Genomic DNA, 21,390 nt, shown 5'->3' with positions numbered 1-21,390 from the left:
TGGAGTGGGTCCTTGGAGTTGGTCCATGCCCTACAAATACCTGGCTGGTTATCTTTTTAGGTCATTGATCACAATGGATTTTAAGCCCATCGTATAGATACTGTATAAATATGGCACAAGACATCGAGGCACAAGGGTCAGACATCCATCATGGGGAGTGTTGGTATTGGTGGTGCTGTCCTTAGAGATCCTACTTATCAAGAACAACTTAAACTCTCTGCTTTCCAGCACACACAAATCATTAGCTACTCTGTGACTGGGACCACAGAGTGTGGCCTCAATGAGGAATTCTGTGGCTTATTAAAAGCTTTGCTGCTGCACTTATATCTGTGACACCCCCACTTTTATTTTTGGCATTGTCGGTTACATGTCCCACATATTGGGGTCACCTCTGTGGCTATGGTTCTCAGGATTTTAGAATAAAAGCAGCTGTCTCTATGAGATTCCCTTTTCAGGTAGTGAATCTCAAAGAAAGACTCAACCATGAACACCAAGGTGCCTATAAAATAAGTCAAGGATAAAGTCATTAAAAAGAACAGACCAGGAGAGAGGTACAAAAATGACATTTCAGTCCATTGAAACTTTGGAAAATTGGAAGGGGTATTGTACCACCCAGAGGCTGTCTAAATATGATTATCCCTCAGAACTGAGCAGGTGGACAAAGGAGGAAACTGGTGAGAACAAAATGCACATCAGCAATTTTACAAAACTAGCCTCTATGGCAGAGCTGCATATCCATCATTAAAAATAAGCGATATCAAAGCCTGAATGGAATTTGCAAAAAAGCACTTGAGTGATCCTGCAATAATGTTGCAAAGGTGTTTGATGAGACAAACAGCCGTCTATAAGTGATAAACAAGCAACATGACAGAGCTTGAGAAAATCTGCCAAGAATTGCACCAAGTCAGTCAGTACTAGTTTCGAGGTCCTGTTCATTGTCATGTGTGCAAATTTGGTAGAGTCTGCAGATATACAGTAATTGGTGCCAAAGGTATTTTCACCAAATATTGATCTGAATATGTAGCAATCAACACATGTTAGCTTGTCTGTTTAGTTTTTGTTCTTTAAAACCAAATGCAGGCAGATAAACAACAAACAGGTAAGCAGTTATGTGAGCAAGCAACACACTGTTTACAGCAAGCAAAAGAGACAGGTTGATGAACACAGGCAAGTGTGGAACAGGCAAACATAGCACAGGGTAAAATCTAAAAACAAGTGAGGTTCAAGCAGGAAAACATGGAAGCACAGCACAAGGGGAAATCCAGCATACTCTATGACAAAATCTGGAACATTGCCAGATTACACTTTATGTAATCTTGAACCACCTGAAGTGGGTGTGGTGGAAAATTGCCTCCAGGTGGTACAAGACTCCTGTACATTAATTACTCTGTAGCTGTCCACCTGTCATTCAGCACCGGTTACTTTTACAGTGCCCAGCATGACAATAATACTGTATATGGTGCCAATTCCACATTGGTTCGGTTTCATCTGTCCTTTTATTCTGAAAATATCAGGTCTATACCAGTATATTCCTTGTTACAGACATGTTTGAATTTCTGTGAAAGAATGCAAACAGGAATGTGGGTATTGTCATGGTCAGGTGAAGAAAAGTGTGGGGATTGTTGGTTTGGAGAGATCTTTAATCCTCAACTCTCTGACATGCTTGTAGATACAGTCAGACAGTCTGTTTCTGAAGATTTCACTTCAGCAGTCAGTTTCACCAAGGTAAATGGTAAGGGACTTTCACCATATGAGCAATCTTCTATCAAATGTGAAAACAGTGTGCTGGCAGCTTGCTGGAAGTATTTTGCTCATTCTTTAACACAAACTTACATCAACAAACTTTAGTTTCATCTTTACAACAGTGATCTTGGAGCTATCGACACATTAGTAGGTTCCAAAATGAGGAACTGAGATGGCCTAATGATAGTTGTAATCATTAATTACAATTAATTGTACAGTATATTGCATAAATGTTTTATACTGTATACATCACAGAATGATGATGGAATATGGATTTACAATCAGTAAGAATAGTATCACTAGGTAATGTACTGTATGTGACATTATTAAGAAATTAATTGATCCCTCTACAGTAAAATCTTTTCTGTCAGCATCTTAAGATAAACAAAACTATACTCCTAACAACCATGTCCAACACCAACAAAGGGAAATCTATGAAATATTCAGTGGAAATCTGTTCTGAACTATTTTGTGCATTTTGAAGATGTGGTTTTTGTTTGGCCATCTTTGTTCTTGTATCTTTTGCAATAATTTAAAAATTTCACTCTTTCCACAGAATTTGCAGAATTCATCCACACAGGGTCATCCACACAGGAGTTAGCCTAGCCGAGTTGATTAATAATAGCCCACACTATACCTTTCAGTAAACTCAGGCCTTACCATATTTTTGTGGTAAATTATCATTATTCAAATTCAAATATGAATTGTTATTTTTAAACCTTAATTCACAAATGATTTGTAAATGTTTAATCACATATTCAAATTATATAAATCATTATATACTGTAGGTATTTATTCTACTGTACATTAATTCTCAAATTATGATTTTTAAAAATGACAGTTGTCCATTAGTAGCAAGACATGTATTTCTTAAAGCATACTGTATGTTGAAAAAGCTAATTTTATACATAAAATATGAAATTAGGTTTAAGGTAATTATGCTATTTGTGTCAAAGCATCTCATGTACCATTTTAATAATAACCATAATGTCCTATTTACTGTATACCTGCATCTTTCAATACATAAAAACAATACAAATTGCAAAAAAAAGTTTCAATTTCTCAATTTTTGAAATCAACTAAACTGGAGTTTTTGAAGTTTAGATATTTTTATTTTAGAAGAGAAAAAAAAATGCAGAAAAGTTTCTGTTCTTTTTCTAAATTCCAAATGCTCTCCCTTAACCCCCTTAACTGTCTCAATGCACCAATTTGGCTCAATAATTCCAAAAGAAATGTGCAAACTTCCAAGAATTCCAAAAAACTACATTTTTTGTGCCCATGGTCCTTTTATCTTATTATTTGTCACTGTAAGGTATTTAAAAAAAGGATTTACTACAACAACACTAACAATATTTAGCTAATCCAATTTGGCATATTATTGTAACATGAGTGAAGTCTATATTCTAAAGGCGGTCAAGTAGGTAGCTGTGTCAGTATGCGTGAGCTGCAAAGGAACAAGTAAAGGTTTGTTCCAGGAGTCAACATCTGAAGAAGGCTCATTTCATTTCAGCATGGAATAAACCTTTACTTATTCTAAAGGCACATACTATATATCCTCTGCACACAACATGATAACAAGTGGTTTTTAGAGACCAACATTTTAACAATGTCTGTAAATGTTTAAATAACATAATACAGTTTGTTTTTACATTGATGTGCTGCTTACCTGATCCACTCATAACTTAACTTATTTTCTCTAAGATCTATTTTGTATAGCCGATATTCTGTATTGATAAAGTATACGGGCTTTACCAATGATCTGAGATTATATATTTTATAATAATCCAATAATGCAAATGTATTTCGTATTATTTATTAGTGTTTTTACTCCATGCACAAAAAAATACTTTTGTATAATTCCTACAGCCTGAGCAGAGTCTCAGTCTACAAATTTAGTATTTCGAAGAGGGGATTTACCAAGAAGGAAGATGAGACCATTTTCAACAATGTGGATTGTTTAACAGTGGAAAAAGTAAACCCTTGATTAATAAACAAAATTGAGTGCTCTATTAATTAAGTATTTGTAACCATTAACTTTTCTTCTGTAGGAAAGTCATTGCTCGGCCGTGTGTACACACCTGCCACCACTCATACTTACAGTAAGTTCTTCCCCCAGAAGCCCAGAACCTGCTGCTCACAGACCACCTCATGTTTTTGGTGTTTCAGCTGACTTTTGGTTGGATTTTCTTCTGTGTTCCGTGAAAGGTTTTTTTTAGGCCTAGAGACTTTACATACTGATACGCCTTCCCTAAGGCACGTTTGGCATATTATTGAATGGCAACATCTCCAGAACCAGACACCCAGCCTTCACTTGTATGCTGAGGTTCTCTGATTCCTTTCTGCGTGCGGTTGGCTCTTTCTTGTATTTAATAACCCCTTTAAGGAATATAACTTTCTTTCACATACTGTTCTGTTGATACCAGGTTTGTTGTGAGATATGAATTACTCTCAATGGGAGCTATTTGGGATTTGTCTGCTTTTCAGCTCCTGTCCTGTGGAGTTCACTCTTTCTACGTGCCTGTCTTTCACTCAGCAGGAAATACACTTTTTGCAATCCCTGTTGCTTCACTCACCAGACTTTTTTTCCTGTTCCCTCAGCACAACTCAATGCTGCTGATTTTGTACGATGAATCTGGCTCTCCTACACCTCTGTCAGTGCTGGTCCAAGGCATGGCTGCTCTTTCCTCTCAGGTAGTGCTTCCCTCCTTCAGCTTGTCTTCTCTTTTAGTATTTCCATATTCCACTAGACCATATTAAGACTTAAAGCAGCCTGACTTTCTTTCTTTTGAGTGGTTATGTACCTGTAGTCAGTTCCAAATAAGTCTTCTCCAATTAGCTTTAAACTTTCAAAAGAAATGCCATTGTTACCACATGAGCCTCCTGACTGAATTACCTATGTTGACAAATTCCTCTATACAGAGTTTTATTAAGCCTGGGAAACTGTATATCCTGGCCCATTTTCTCTAAGCCTCCTGTAGCACAGATATTTTGTCATGTGGGGTCTAGGACCAAATATCCAATCTTCCGTGACACGCTTGGCTTCTCCAGTTTGTCTCTGTTTGGGGTTGGATGTCTCTTATAATTAAAAACCCCAGTCCAAAGTAATAGATTTATCATCTCCTCTTGGGGAAGAGAGCTCTTTCTGTAACCCCTGATCTATTTGGAAGTTTGTGGGATGGAAAAGATTCCACCTCTCACTCTCTCCTGCCTTCCCGACTTCTCAGTCAGGTTTGTGCTCTTTTATCGGCAACTCATCTCCATGCCTGTTCCTTAAATTCCATTCTTCGCTCTTAGCATACTCTGCATGAAGGTTTGGTAACTTCTGCCTCTCTGTCAGTGCTGCCTTTTCTCTTAGCACTTACAAGACTGTGTCTGAAAAAACAAGGAGCCTTCCCTTGTCAAAGGCTCCAAGTAAAAAACTTTTCCATTATCGTGAGATCTCCAACTAATGTACATTCTTGCATGAAATCCCAAGTTGCTACTGTACCTGAGCCTCCTGCTTCCAGGGTGGTATTGTCACCACCGGTGTTTCTGACAGGCCACCCTACCTCCAAATGTCCTAATGGTATTTTTGTTCATGCCTTACATTCATAACACTAAAATGGAATGTACTCTATTAAGAAAACACAAAGGTGATTGATTGATAAATACCAATTGCTTTGCTCCATTCTTGGATTATTATAATATCAAAAACAAAATTATTGTAACCCGCAACACATGAAATGACTTCACTTTCTACCAAAAAGAGATGCTTACTTCCTCAGCCATAGTCCAATGTTTCCATTCATTTGTCTATGAATTTCTCACCACCATTGCACTTCCCCAACAAACCAGTAATCAGAGGTTTGTCAGACACTTCAGAAAACAGGTACTGTCATATTGTTTATATGCAATTATAAGAAACAAATGAGACCCCAAAGAACTTGATTAACTGCATCTTTAAAGTATTGTATTGTTCTAGTTATAACTGTGTTTAAAAAAATTGTCCAGCATGCAAAAATCCTAGTAGCCATGGCTAGAGGTATCCATTCATCACAGAAATTGGACACGGTGAGTAAGACATTTCTTAAAATGCTGAATGAAGGTTGCCAGTGCCCATGGAACAGTAAGGTTATAGAAATAACCCGGACAGAATTTTGTGACAGAAAACAGCTGGACATTTTTAATAAAAGAGAAAGTTGTAAACTAAGTTCCAAAACCATGATGCAGTTATTTTTTCATTTGGACCAGACAGGAATGGCAGATAAAAGATTTTGTTAAAGATCAATAAAATAAATCATAGAGAACAGAGTGCAAAATGAACCTTCGGACAAGTAGGTTTGGGCTCACATATTACGTTAATTTGTTATCTCCCAACAAGCATTGTTCCAGCTCAAAAAAAACACCACACGGTTTTAACGCCACTTGTCACCCCAGGAGAGACTGGCCAGGGAATTGAGTTGTTCTAATGACTAATGCTACAAGACGTCAGTCATTTTTTAAACCAAATAATCAATTTTCAGAGAGAAAAAAAACTTGCTCTGCCCTTTACAGGCTTTATACATCAGTGCATCATTTCAATTATCCCATGTAACTTAAAACCATGTTTAATTAAAGTGTGCATCTAGCACCTCTGCCATGAAACCAGCAACAAAAGAGTACCTTAGTGATGAAGTTGCTAGATTGAAAATGCATAGATTTCACTATTAAACCTAGTAAATTCACACATATGCTATTTAATTAGTATGTGAAACTAATATCAAGGATATCTATCCTTGAGAAGTAGAACTCACTTGACAATCCTTTTCTCTATTAGCAGTGACGTTAAATGTGTTCCGGAAATATAGAGGCTTTTTTCGGCCACAGATTTCACATTTGTGAACTTTACATTAGCACCTCCCCTCTTAAGAGAGACACAAAAGGAACCCTCCTCGTAAACTATTGCCCATGAAAGGTTGCTGTGCAAGGGTTGAGTATAAAAGGAACTGCTTAGGAGATCAGACTTAGAAACAGAGCAAGAAGCAGTCAGAAGAACACAAAACCTGCTTTGAAGATAACAAGAATACCTGCAGAGAAGGACTGAAGACCTGTTGAGTGCTGACAGACTGAAGCGAAACACTGAGAGGCAGGTAAGCAATGCTGTATTCTTCAATTATATTCATTTTTTTTATTTCTAACAAATGGCTTGTCAATTTTGTAATACTAAAATTTAACAAACAATACAATGTTATTTTTGATCAATAGGATATTTAGGTCTGATTTAGGGTGATTTATTAAAGTAATTTGTAGTTTTCTGGTAGATTTACAGATTTCAGATTGGAAAAGTATGGATCACATTTTCACTTTTACAAGCACTTCACTTTTGACATTATTTCAAATCGAAATATCTGTAGAATAATAACACATTTTTCTACAGATTGTCACACCAGGACACCTTTCAATTTTGTTGGATTTAACAACATTTTTACCCTCAGATCCCATGCAATTTCTACTTATGCATGCTTAATATTGGGGTGATTATTAACCAGAACTCCAAAGATTATTAGCATTTTTATCCTCTGTGATTAATTCATTACTGTGTGATTTTTATATATAAATCAGAGACAAAACACTTTTATCACATTGGCTTTGCGGGCCAAGAAGTCTTCATACATTTTTTATGTGCTGCATTTGTTTTCGTATAGGTACAGCATGTAACAATTTACAAATAATAAAACATTAAATGTGTTTCTTTTTTGTTTGATGAACAGCACATTTGTTGGGTTGCTTATTTGCTTCAGAATTCAGAACTAAATTCATAATAGTCTCTTCATCAACTAGGAAATTAGAAGAAATTACAGAAATGGTACACACATGATTTTACAGTATATAGAAATATTAGCTGCTGAAAAGTAATTAATCCGTATTTGTCATAATTCGGCCAACTAATTCATAGTTTCGCTAGCAGATTTTTTTTTTATGATCCACCTTCTATACACTTCAGGTGGAATGGTTTAACTGTATTTTAAGCAAGACTGGTTGTGTTTTGTAACAGATATATTTTTACATTAAATGGTATTTCCAAAACAAATACCTCAAAGTCTGTCTTCCTCTATGAGAAAAACTCTCAACATGTATTTTACATTGCAAGCCTCTCCTTTGCGAAAAATGACATCATTAAAGGGCCTGAGACTCTCTTAAATTATAAAACCAAGCTACCTTACTTAATTTGTGATATTTGTACTTTTATTTTTGCCTTTCTGCACTCCACTCAGGTATGCACAATGTCCCCTGTGCTGCACAGCAATTTGTGATTCAAGGCAGGCTAAGTTCTCAATTTGTTAAACAAGCACAACAAAATGGCAAACAAAAGAAAGTCCCATGATTGTGGAAGAATAACTGACTGGCTGAGAAGCTATTTCCTAAACCTAAAAAAATTCTGTGTTTGAAACTAAAATAAATGATTACATACCTTTTTTAGAGCCTGACATCTTTTTTAAAGGTTAAACATCTGGGAAAATCAATCATCTGTCAGATTTAGGCAATACCTGAAGAAACATCAGATTTCTACTGTAATGTACATGAGCTTTCAAGATTATTAGAGCAACGTGACTCACCTTAAATATAGGTATATATTTTAAGAAAATACAACAGTTTCAACAGAGAGTACAAGATATTGTATGTGTGTTCACTACAAAACTAAGCAGGCAAGGAGAACATATAAAACCTAAGCAGTAATGTTTTAGAGTGGTTAGATGTAGTTTGCAGGTAGCTGGTGCTTTCAATCAGTGATACAGCATTTAAATGGTAATGCATAACTCAGCAAAGGCAAATATCAGCTTGTATATCATAGTTATCTATTTACTCTGAGCAACAGCAACTGTTCCTGCTCAGACACAAGGATAGCTGCTCTTAAAAAGTGTTCTTTAAAGAACATTAAATAAGCAACAGTGGTAAATAAGTCAGGATTTTATTAACCTATAGTTTTAATTTATAAGGTATAGTGGAAACTGAACAGTGTGAAATTTTATTAGACATTATTTACAAATTGTATCATGGAGAACTGTGCAAAACCTATGGAGATTGTGGGTAAATATTCAAAATTGTATACAAGATGAAAACATATAAACAGTACTGTATGTCACCCAGACTATGCAAATATACAAAATACCATTACTCTTGTGTAGTTTTAACTATAGTTGTATAAACAGTTGTTTTAACTGAACTAATACAGGTAAGTGACCTATACAACTTTAAGGCACACATAATTATCTGTCTGGCAAATTCCTCTGTAGAAATAAGCACAGTTTTGATGTTTATAGTTTTAAAATATTTTTAATTTACACATACATTATTTCTACATCTTTTTTTCAGTTTATTAGTTTGCATAGGGTGGAACAGTGCACAGTAATGAGCATTACTGCCTCGTAGTTTTGGGGCTGGGTTCAGTCCCGGAGTTTGTATGTTTACCCCATTGTTCACGTGGGTTTTCCTTGGATGCTCGGTTTTCCTCCCACAGTTCAAAAACAGACTGGTAGATTATTTGGCTTCAGGGAAAATTGGAGGTAGGTGTGAGTGTCTGTGTGTCTGTCCTGTGATGGACTGGCACCCCCAGGAAAAGGGATGGAAAAATGTTTAAAAAATTGATAGTTTGTGTAGGTATGGGTAAGAGGAAGTGCTTTACGTGAGAAATATGAATCACTTGTGAGACAGTGCTTGAGATCAGGGTCCCTATGTTAGCAGCTCTGCTGCCATAAGGTTTCCTTATTTCTAAAACAGCATAAATAGTGTTTCAGAAGGGGAAACAGAAAAACAGCAAAGCAAACAAATAAATGGAGAGGCACAGGAAGCTATTATTTTAAGAGTGATCCATACATATCCCAAAAGAATTTAAGAAATACTGTATGTATGTGATTTTTCCAGGCCATTCCTTCAGTTTGAAGATGCTGCGTTCAGTCTGGGTGTACTCTCTGGCCTTGCTGTACTTCTACAGCAGTCAGGTCGAGAGCCAGTGTTGGGAACACTCTCAATGCAGAGACCTCAGCTCGGAGGAAAACATCTTGGTGAGCAGAACTTTCTTTTAATGTAAATGCAACACTTGGTGCCATGTAGACTCACAAAAGTGTTGATAATAGGTATTTCATAAATGTGTTGTAATTAAGAATTGTGAATTGTGAGTCCAGCATACCTGGTTGTGACAATATATTGGTGCCCATTGAAGACAACTTGTGTTAGACTCTACTGATACTTTTTTGTTCTAATTTAAAATATAGTATAATGACTTGAAATTTGTAATATTTACTGCTGCCTCTGTGACAATGTTAAAAGGCATTTCAGTTTGCTAAGAGCTGCTGTTAAAAAAAAACACCATCACAGCGAACTAAAACAAAAATAAACATCATGCCTTAAATTATTTTATAAATAATAAATACTGTTGCATTACATGAATCAATTTTAAAATACAAAAACAGCCTCTCTGCCATCCATTATTAATAAATATTACAGTAAATGCCCCGCTTTAACAGACTCCGAATTTAACAGACAAAATCTAGTTTAGGGTTTTTTTTTTCCAAACAAGGTTATCTGTGGTGTTGAATTACGATCTACAGCCAATACACTGGCCGAACACATGAAACTGAATTTCAAATGCAGTGAATGAGGGCTTTGACGATTTTGTAAACTTCCCTCTAGATTGAATAAAAGAACCCACAGATATGCTTTGAGCGCTCCACTGAAAGGATAGAACCGTTCCATCAGAAATTCAATAAATTAATCCAAGACGAAGGGATCGTATTCTCCCAGCTATGCAATGCCGACGAGACTGGTCTCTTCTGGCGTTCACTCCTGGACGATGCCCAGGCACACAAGCATGCGACGTCTACACAGGACGCATAGTCAGCAAGGAAAGGATCTCAACATTACTGTGTGCAAATGCTGGCAGCTTACACAGGTTGATATCCATAGCTGTCGGCATGTAAAGGAGGCCGAGGATATACTGAATGAGCTTCTGGTAGTCTACCACCATTCCAAACAAATTGGATTACTTCAGACTTAATTTTTTTTCACATCTACGACTGTGTTTTGTATGCTTGAAATATTTCATTGATAACTTAACCTATATCCGGCAATACCAGACACCCCTTTCCCCCTATTAGTCTGATAAAAAGTGGGTCTATTGTATGGCCTTAATTTGACATACGGAGTATGGGCAGGTTCTGTATCTGAGAATTTACAAAAATCTTTACAATGATGTTCTTGCTTTCCAGGAGTGTATACAAGCCTGCAAATCGGACCTCACTGCAGAATCTCCCATTTTTCCTGGGAATGGGCACCTCCAGCCTCCTTCAGAGGCTGACCGCAACTACGCGAAGAGTCACTTCCGCTCGACTGCCTTGGGGCGGCGCACCAACGGCTCTGTGGGAAGCAGCAAGCAAGCCGGAGAGAACGCGGCTCTGAGCATCCTCTTTGCCGCCCTGGCTCCACACCAGGCCGAAGAAGAGATGGAGGAGAGTGAGAGCTCGCAGCAGCAGAGGCGTGAGGACAAGCGCTCCTATTCCATGGAGCACTTCCGCTGGGGGAAGCCGGTGGGCCGCAAGCGCCGGCCTGTGAAGGTGTACCCCAACGGGGTGGAAGAGGAATCGGCCGAGGCCTATCCCACAGAGATGCGGCGCGACCTCATGAGCGACCTTGACTACCCCCTCCTAGAAGAAGTGGAGGAGGAGCTCGGAGGAGAGAACGAGGTCCTCAACCTGCAGGAGAAGAAAGATGGCTCCTACAAAATGCACCACTTCCGCTGGAGCGGCCCGCCCAAGGACAAGCGGTATGGGGGCTTCATGAAGTCCTGGGACGAGCGCAGCCAGAAGCCACTCCTGACGCTCTTTAAGAACGTCATCATTAAGGACGGCCATCAGAAAAAAGGCCAGTAAGGAGTGTGGAGAAGCAATAAAATAGCCCCAAACCTCGCTTTACTTCCTCCTTGATCTTGGCAAAGCAAAATTTTAGGTAGTTGGCATTCTGGTAAAGAAAGGGGCTCAGTCCTGAAAGGTAGCTCCGTTGTATGTTTGTTTTCTCTGCTGCCAAAGCCCTTGTTTACAATGTAGTCGCCCATAAATTCTGATAACTGTATATAGAAAATAAATGCTTTTGTGAGTTAGAGCTGGGAAAAGGGAGGGGAGGGAGAGAAATTCAACTTTAAATTAATAGTGGAAAGTTATTTTTCTTATTTATTGAGATGTACTATAATGTAAATTAAACAAAATACTTTTTGCAAGCTAAAAAGAGTTCTCCTTTTCTTTCTTTGGTGTTTACGGTCTGTGAAAGTACTTAGCCATAGGTTTCTTCAAAAACATATTGAATAATTAGAAAAGCCATACTTCCCATACTTTAAAAACTATCAACAATAAACTAATAGAGATAACCAGAGAAGGAAATGAGAAAGAGAACGATGGCACAACATATTCTCAGCTCTAAAGAATTAATCATCACCATGCTTCATGGAATTTGTTTTACACTATTTAATGAAGCAGCATAGACTAAGGTCATGTTGACTCAAAAAGAACAAGGTTTTAGGAAAGATGTGATGAACAGCTAACCTAAAGAAATAAACCTGCTGACAGAGATGGACAGATAGTCAGTGAAGGCAAACTACAAGATTCAGTCAACGTTTCTATATCAGTTCCTGTATCTTAATATGACAACGTTTCTCCCAGTGCAAAAAAAATATTTTAGTTTCCTAAACACAAATAATTTTTCAAAAGTATATACATGTATGCCTGTAAAATGTAACATACTGATACTAAATATGTACAGTTTACAATTATTCCAGAAGCTAGTCTCAAACTAAACAGCTATGGGTCAAAAACTAAACAACCCTCCTACAGTACCTAAATTAGTTTAGGCACACAAAATTGACAAAACACAGTAAAATGGTCTCTATATACAATAATGGTTCTTCACATGATTTCAAAATAAAATGAGGTAAAAATATATCATACTTCTATAAGGTACAAAAAATCATTTCATATCCTTCAAGGAGTTTGTAACAGAGCATTTATGTGATACTAAAAAGATCTGACAAAACGTTTTGTAGTCACATGAAACAGAAGTGGCACGTTTTGGTTTAAATGCAAAGTGTTATGTCTGGTGCAAATGCACCACAGCACATCACCCAGTCAATAGCACTCTTACGCCAAGCAGGGTGGTGAAAATATGATGTTATAGGACTGAATCTCATTAGCAGAGACTGGGAAGATTGTCAAGATTGAGTGGAAAATTGAAGGATCAAAGTAAAAGCAAATCTTAAAATAAATTCTGGTTCAGGCTGCAGAATAAAGATCCAAAGCACAACTGCAAACTGCAAAAATACATTGGACTGGTTTTAAGCATGAAAAAGTAAATGTCCTTGAGTGGGGCCATTGGATTCAGTCACAATTCTGACTTAAGTCCAATAGAAAATTATGTTAAGACTAGAAAATTGCTGCCCATCAATGACTCTCAACCAATTCAAGATGTGAAAAATAATCAAAATTAAAAATATTCTCTTCAGACAAATGTGTACAGGTATATACGATTATAATTCAACAAAATAAGAAATCATTGAAAGGGAGTGAATCCTTTTGCAAGGCACTTTAGCTACAACTAATAACACAATATGTAATTTAAATACAGTATTGGGAAAAAAAATTGCCCCTTGTCTGTTTTTCTGCAGATTTCTACATTTTTCACAGTGAATTCAGTAAAATCTTTTAGTGGGTTGTAGTAGTATACTGTACAGAGGAAAATGTGAGAGAAAAAAATGACACCAAAGGTTTGTACTTCTTTTATTTGTTTTGTGTGCAAGGTAATCAAACATGCAATCTTCAGGTATGAAAAGCTACAGTATTGTCCCCCCCACCCAAAGTAAACTCATCGCAATTAGGGGGATAACTAGGGTCCGCTAGTCATCTTTGGGTCAGCCTTGGTCAACGATTAGGCTTAATTTAGGCCAGCCCTGTCCAATATAAATCTGTCTAACTTTGGCTTTTGCCATCAGAATGAAATCTGCTCTGGATCGGAGAATTCTACAGCAGAATGTCAACTGTCAATCTGTCCGTGAACTGAAGCTGAAGCGCCGCTGGCTCATGCAGCAAGTTCATGATATGAAACACACAAGCAAGTCCACATTTGAATGGCTGAAGAACAAGAAACTTAAGAGTTTTGGAACGGCAAGATCTAAACCTCTTTGAGATGTCGAAGCAGGACCTAAAAAGAGCGGTTCATTCTTGAAAACCCACAAATGTCACCGAGCTGAACTTCTGCATGGAGGAGTGGGACAAAATTGGGTTGCAAAATTTTTAAACAAAATAAAGTATGAAAGATTAATAATGTTGTGTTATTTGTTCACTCAGGGTCCCTTTTATCTAATATAATGTTTTGTTTGAAGATCTATTATCATTCACTGTGGAAAATATGCAGTAAAGCAGAAAATCAGACAAGGAGCAAATACTTTTTCATGGCACTATATACAGTACAGTAGTGTCAACACATGAAAATTACACACTGAACTGAGCTGTAACTGAGAACTTGCTATAGGAAATACATACTGTATGTGTCTGACCAAAAACCAGTCTCCACAAAAAAAAACATTTTAATTCATGGATCATTTTTATTCTTTACAGCATGTGTATTTAACAGGTTCACATTTTCTAAAGACGTTTCTTACAGCTATGGTCCATCTGGCACAGGAGATCAAACAGCAATCACACGTAAGAAATAGAAAGTGTGTTGGCTGATGTTCAGCCAGTAAACTGCAGCACAGCCGAACAATGGTTTAGGTACAGGCAAGTTGACAGAGCACAGGAAAGGTCTATAACACAATCACCTGCTTTCCACAATTAATTTTTTCATTATAATAAGGAAGAGGGGATCACATGAGATACGAGAACACCAAATGGCAGGGCATTTACACTTAATTGTTTAAAAAATATTTGTCATTTAATTATACCTTTTCGTTCCCAAGAATTCAGAATTTGTATTCAGTTGGGATCTATGCAACAACCTCCCCATTCATTAACCCATGAATCCACTAGCCTCGATTAAGACTACACATAGTGTCCTCTTTTTCCACTACAATCCCACAGCACAGCCTGTCGGTATGTGGCCGGTGGGATACAAACATATGGAGGTTTCCAACTACAGGATTGTTTTTAGAAAAAAGATTCAAACTTAAAATTCCATTAAGCATTGAAGACATATATAACACACATTAAAGTGGATGGTTAAAAATCATTAACATGTGTCCCATCTTCATATAACACCAATACAATACACATCATGTTCATTCACAATGAACAGAAATTCCATCGATCAGCGGGAGACAGTAATTATCTGCAAAACATACCTGTTGTCGCACACTGGGCATTTGCTTATTTCTTATCAAAAGGCAACACTCCACCACCATTAATAGACAAACACAGTACAAGTGTCTCACAAAGAACAGTAACCACCACGGAACTGAACAAGCCATACACAGAGACACAGCATTGCCATGGAACACTGAACACAAGAAGGGTCAATAATTCCACATTGGAGAGCTGCAGCACAAGACAACAACTTACTCAATAATATCTACTTGGAATGACGTAATGACAAAAGGAGGAAACATAAAAACATAGTGTTTCTTTGTAATAAAAATATGTTATGTTTTTTTAAAATATATAGAATGACAGTTAGTTTTGCATCTCTTACATTTATCATTGCAACAAAGCCAATAAATATAACCTCAGAAAAATAATACGAAGTAAAACCAAAATCCAGTTCTGTTACTATATATTTTCATCACGGTAGCATTACCTAAATGTATCAAGATCATACTGTTATCTTACTGTCTATGTTGGTTATAATCCTCTAAATACAGAACTAACAACATCTCTATACCCAAGCAAAACACATAGTCAAAAGAAGCACTGAACTTCAATGGATATTTTTCAGTGAAGAATGGCAAAACCTTATTGTGTATCATCTCTCAACTATAAAAAACATATAAACAGAAATGTATCAAAAAAGTATTTCTCTTCATCTGTTGACACAATGATGCCACTGAGGAATTCTACATTAACTTTAGCACTGTAAGAGTTATACAGTATGTGATTGGTAAGTGTGTGACTATTGTACCTTGACCTTGAAGTCAATGTTGTTTCCCTGGAACTGTATTTCTGTTATTTTCAGATATATTTCAAACACATTACACCTAGGTCCTAGGACACATTTCCTATAGTGTTTTCTCACTTCTTCTTCAACTTTAGATTTTTATTTTTAAATTTAAACTGAGACAACATGTTTAAGAAATGTAAGAACAGGTAAGAAATGAGAAGAGACTTTTCGGCTCATTTAAATCATTTGGTATTTAGTAGCTAAATAATCCAAGGACCTTATCCAGCTATTTCTTGAAAGAGGCCAGGGTATCGGCCTCAGCTACAAGGCTTTGTTCCTTGTTTGATACTTGTACAACACTTAAAAATAAAGAAGTGCCTTGTGTTGTTTGATTTAAATGAATTTCTATGTACTTTACACTGGTGCCTTCTGGTTTGTGTTCAGGGTATAACCATAACCCAGAGTTGATGGCACTATATTTGAATTCTGACCTTTAAATGAGAAGTGCAAAACAAAGAGTTGTGAGAATTAAAGCCTTAAATCCTGGATAAACCAGGATCTCAGCTTAGCTGCTTAGTAGTACATCAGTGTTACTGTAAGACTGTAAATATTCATGCTTAAAAATGAGACCAACAGTAACAGTAAAAGCAGTACTGTATATTCAGCTTGTTTGGTTCAGTAAATGTACTTCCCTGCCACAGACAAGCACATACATAACTAACATCTCTACGCGATTAGAAGGAGCAATGTAGTGCACCTTCCAGAACTACAAATGTATTTTATTTTTACTTACAATATTAAAATGTACAAGTTGAGCATTAAGTTTAATCTCAACTGCAGGTGCAACTTTAACAACGAAAGAAGCAGATAAGCAAGACATACTGATTTTGAGGAAACAAATCACATCCTTTCAGCTCTCTGATGTACAGATACGTAGATGCTACTTTTAGTTACAGAAACCAAGTATAAAAAATAATCAAATAATCACATCTGTAATAGCTGTAACAACAGAATAGCAGTACATTCTTATATACTGTACATTATAAACTCCAAAAATGAAAAACTCCAAAAAGGGACTACTGTATATTACAGGACAATAAGCAAACAAAACATCATACTACAAACATTGTACTGCAGTCAGTGAACAGCACTTTCAGAAATTGTCATTAATATAAGTATACATATCTTAATAATGTACAGTCTTAAATTTAACAAAATACATTTTTAACAATAACAGTGGTAAGATAGCAGAAAGAAATATAAGTCTTTTTGAAACAATAGTTTACCTAAACCTGACATATAGGTTTTCTCAATCTAGTCAAATGAAGCTGTAATCTGTTTACACTACGCATTCTTCATCACCACTCTTTCTCCTACCATAGTGCGGTATGTTTTTGATGTAAGAAGTAAGCACATTTCACAGTGAGCCTGAAAAACAGAAATGATGGCAAAACAGTGTAGTTTTGCAAATAAGCAAAGCAGAGTCAAAGCATACGTCAATCATGCAGAAAATGTGATACCCTTTCTAAGGTTCTACTGTATGCTACTAAAAATCCAACTGTACTCCAGCGTCTCCTTGTTCAGCCACATTCAGCAGAAATGTGTAAGTTAAAACCACAATTCAATCTTTTGTTACTTTATGTGACATCAGTTTTACAATTGATTTAATATTTCTTGGCATTACAGTTTACGGTAACTAATTTTACTTCGGCTTATTTTCTTTTCGGTCAGTAACGGGAAAAATATTGAAAATACGATTAAAAAAATATGATTCAGTTCAATGATTCAACTTGCATGCAATGATTTCACTTCTCTAAACCCTTATATGTTACAAAAATATTGTTAGAAAATATGGTGTTTTAAATGGTGGTATGACAACATTGCTTTTCATATTACATTTAAAACAAGAATACTAATACAAAATGTTATGTAAACACTGAAGGAAGATGCATAACATTACCTTCATTGCTAAATTCAGGATATAATGTGTACCTTTTCTGCAGATACAACTAAAAAGACTATGTTCAATCATTCTTAATTAAACTTCCCTTTCTCATATTAATCTTGCATATTATTTCACAACCAAAGAGTATTAATGGAATTATAAATCTTGGAAATAAAAGTAAAGTACTTGACAATTATAGAATAAATTGTCTTGGGGGGCTAATTAGCACAAGAGGGAGAATATACTCTCTCTTTAAACCTTGTAGGTCAGAGTTATTATTATTAACCATTAGCATTAATGTAGACCTAAGATATAGTACAATAATATAGACCCATGTTTAAAAGATACCTCGCATTTCGATACAACACTTCTGTTTCAGCACAGTCAGTACTGAAATAGGGCATCAATGTGAGACCCGACCCCTGCTAACATTACAACTATCACAGATACAAATTAAATATACTGTATATTGGAAAGACATACTGTGCATATTGTTAAAAAATAAGTTTTGTCATGCTATAAATCTAACATTGCCAATGCTGCATGTTTTGGGGAAAAAAATCTTTCCAACAATCTTGTCATTTTGTTATACATGGCACTGATTCTCTTAAACAAATGCAACATTTAGTGTATTAAAACATCAGGCTGTGCTCAGGTTTTTTTTGCATAAAATGTGCAAAATGTCGGTAACCAGCATAGAATTCATTAGTTTTATTTAAAATCAGTTTAAAAATACATTATCATTCAACATTACACATAAAAGAGCATTTATTTACAATGTCAAGGCTTCACTGGTGTTAACCAATTGGTGTTTTCAAGTATGTGCTGGGGACATCAGATCCAAGACATTAGTAACTATCGTATTTAAAATATCACTTTCTCTTGCATAGACACAAACCTACTGAAAAGGGTAATAGCTACTGTTAAACACGTCTTTAAAATAGGAACAGAAAATAACTGAACACCCTGCAGTGTGTAAGTAAAAGAGGTAAAATAAGGCGACTGAAAATGTCTCTTGAAATTTAAAACCAGATTTAAGAACATAAGTAAAGTTATAAATGAGAAAAGTCCATTCGACCCAAGTAGAGATCACTGCTAATTTATCTGAGGTTATTGTCCAGCTATTGCTTGAAAGGTGCCAGGGTAATAGCCTCAACAATATGGCTGGATAACATGTTCCATACTCGTACAATCCTTTGCCTAAAGAAGTGCCTTCTGTTCTTGGTTTTATAACTATGCTTTAGTTCCACCATTTAGCTAAAGTAGTAGATTTATATCATTTGCAACTGAAACAACCTGCAAGAAATGAAACTTAACTGAAGTGAAACAAAGAAATTTAGATGATGGTGAACATACCTGTAATTACTGCAAAACACCACGAAAACTACACGTAAAAACCACGTGCCGTAACATTTATGTACAGTGTCTACTGAATACATAAGAAAAAATGTTTAATATGCAAACTTTTTTTCTTGCTCATAATCTTTAAATTATATCTACGGCCCCATAACTCTCTTCATATACTGTGGGTTCACTTTGGCTTACAAGCATTGCCGAAAGAAAAAAGAGTTAACAGAGGCACATTCACAGAGTCACTAGTCTGGCACTGAAAAAAAAGATGTGATCTAAATACCATAATTTTGTGTTCTGGAGAAACAGACATGTTTTGGTTGAAGTTTTTGATTTGTGCAGCCCTGGTAAGGTTGTTTTTTTCTGGTATTATATAAGCTTATCTGATAATACATTCTAAGGTGCTTAATATTAAGTGAAAAATGTGTATAGCACATTCATGGGGACATGAAAGTCATAAATTGTCACTGCCAAGGGGATCGTTATGAGATGGTGCTTTGTGACTTTATTAACTGTGCTATACTCCAGCCACAGAACATCTACTGTGGCTCCAGTCTAATAAGTAGTAGTTACTAGCTGCTATTAGTCCATCAGTCATATTATGAAAGGTTCACTTTTAAATCTTGTCTGTTCCATGGGAAAAGTGCTTTATTTATATTGTAAAGGTCCAAAACACACCACAAACCTCAGTAACAACAGTGAAGAGCCCCAAGAGAGTCAGCAATGAAATGTGGAATGACAAAGTAGTTTAACTCACATAGTTCCCAAAGGAAATGAAAAAGAATAAAAGCACATGCAAAATGATTCAAGACATGTCCAGTGGGTTGATCTGATCCAGTGGTTAAAGGATTGGTTATGGCTGATGTGTAGATCAAGCACAGGTTCTACAAGGTACAGTATGCTGTGTAAAAGCTTGACTCAGCAAACTTACACGGACAAACAGACATTATGTAGACACATCTGCAAGCTTAATTAAAGGGCGATGCCATATTAAAACTGTTTCGGTACTAGAAAGGAAGTCAAACAGGGTCTCAATCTTTGAAGCTCTCACAGAAAGCGAGATTTATAAAGAATGAATAAAAAATGTCACAGGATATCAGAAAAGATGTTAAGAACATGTCATACTTTATCAGAATTGTTTTTTCTCAGACTCCTGCTGTTAGTATACCCTAGTACAAAAAGAGGGTTTCAATATTGGATTAATTATCCAAAGGATACGTAACAATATTAATATCTTTCTTAACCACATCAGAAAAAAAAATATTCTTGCTCTTCTGTTAGGTCGAGTTTCAGAAACAACGTGATCCAAGAACTTCTTTAACACTGTACTTCAGTATTGCCAGTTTTGTTCCAATTCTACCCCCAAGGACCCCAAATCTTTTCACACTGTTTAAAAATCAAAATCCAGCTTCTCATTACAGCTGAGCATCGAAAGCCTCAATTTCAGTGACACATTTCATATGGATATGGTAAAGAATAATATATTGTATAAAGGTTTTCGAGGAGGTTGAGCTCAAAAGCACAAACTAAAAGGTTGGCAAAGAACACAAGATTTAAATGAATTAAAATAATGAAGATGAAATTAATCTTTTAAATATTTTGCTCAACACAAAACATCTCTTTTTATATATAAGCATTCGTAAACATTGATAGATATTCTTGAAGTGCAGACCACTTGAAGTTAGGGCCTTTGATAATCTACATTACTGTAGATGTAGATTAGACAAGACAAAATTAAACCACAGAACAGAGTATCATAAATCTGAGAAAATTCTAAATATCTCTATAAAGTACATCTTCAAACCCTTTTAAAAGGCTCGTATTTGTTATCACTCTAGAAAACAGTAAAAATACAGAAATTCAAATATATTTAGTTTATATTTGTGCCAAAGAGACTCCAAAACCTTTATTGCAACATATATTTCTAATCCAGAATCCCATAGTACAAGTAAACAGGAATTTTCATATCTTGCACATCTAAGTAAAGGCCTTGCATGACTGCGTGTATGCAGAATTATGAGATATTATTTCTATAAAAATCTATAAATAATATTTAGTAATCTATAGGACTGGACACATCTTTCATGTGTAAAAATAAAAGGCAGATCTACAATTCCATCTGCAACTGTATTTTTCTTTCTTTCCAAGTGGAACATTAGAGTACTGTAAAAAATAACCTTTGGATCCATCCTCTTAGTAGACTTAAGACTTTTCTACTGAGCTGTACCAATTAACGTTATTGTAATGAAAGATAAATAATTAAA

The 21,390-nt window shown here is 36.0% G+C and overlaps 1 protein-coding gene across 2 annotated transcripts; it reads left to right on the top strand.

Moving 5' to 3' along the window:
• Nucleotides 1-6,707: 6,707 nt before the first annotated feature.
• pomca (proopiomelanocortin a) lies at nucleotides 6,708-11,979 on the top strand. 2 transcript variants are annotated; one of them, XM_088626218.1, is made up of 3 exons: nucleotides 6,708-6,851; nucleotides 9,625-9,764; nucleotides 10,968-11,979. In XM_088626218.1, the coding sequence occupies exons 2-3, from the start codon at nucleotides 9,645-9,647 to the stop codon at nucleotides 11,625-11,627; spliced, it is 780 nt and encodes a 259-aa protein (XP_088482344.1). In that variant the 5' UTR covers nucleotides 6,708-6,851; nucleotides 9,625-9,644; the 3' UTR covers nucleotides 11,628-11,979. The 2 variants fall into 2 exon arrangements, with proteins under 2 accessions (XP_088482344.1, XP_088482343.1); XM_088626217.1 differs by lacking the exon at nucleotides 6,708-6,851 and having other exon boundaries at nucleotides 9,591-9,764.
• Nucleotides 11,980-21,390: the final 9,411 nt, after the last annotated feature.

This window comes from Lepisosteus platostomus, chromosome 3, assembly GCF_059453375.1.
Source record: "Lepisosteus platostomus isolate fLepPlt1 chromosome 3, fLepPlt1.hap1, whole genome shotgun sequence".
In the NCBI taxonomy this organism is placed as follows: Eukaryota; Metazoa; Chordata; class Actinopteri; order Semionotiformes; family Lepisosteidae; genus Lepisosteus; species Lepisosteus platostomus.
The sequence above is the reverse complement of the archived record's forward strand: the minus strand, read 5'-3'. Positions and strand labels throughout refer to the sequence as shown.

Coding starts and splice junctions, on each gene's coding strand:
- pomca (XM_088626217.1), top strand. CDS start 9,606: ATGTATGTGATTTTTCCAGGCCATTCCTTCAGTTTGAAGATGCTGCGT. Junction 9,765..10,967: donor GCTCGGAGGAAAACATCTTG/GTGAGCAGAACT, acceptor CTTGCTTTCCAG/GAGTGTATACAAGCCTGCAA.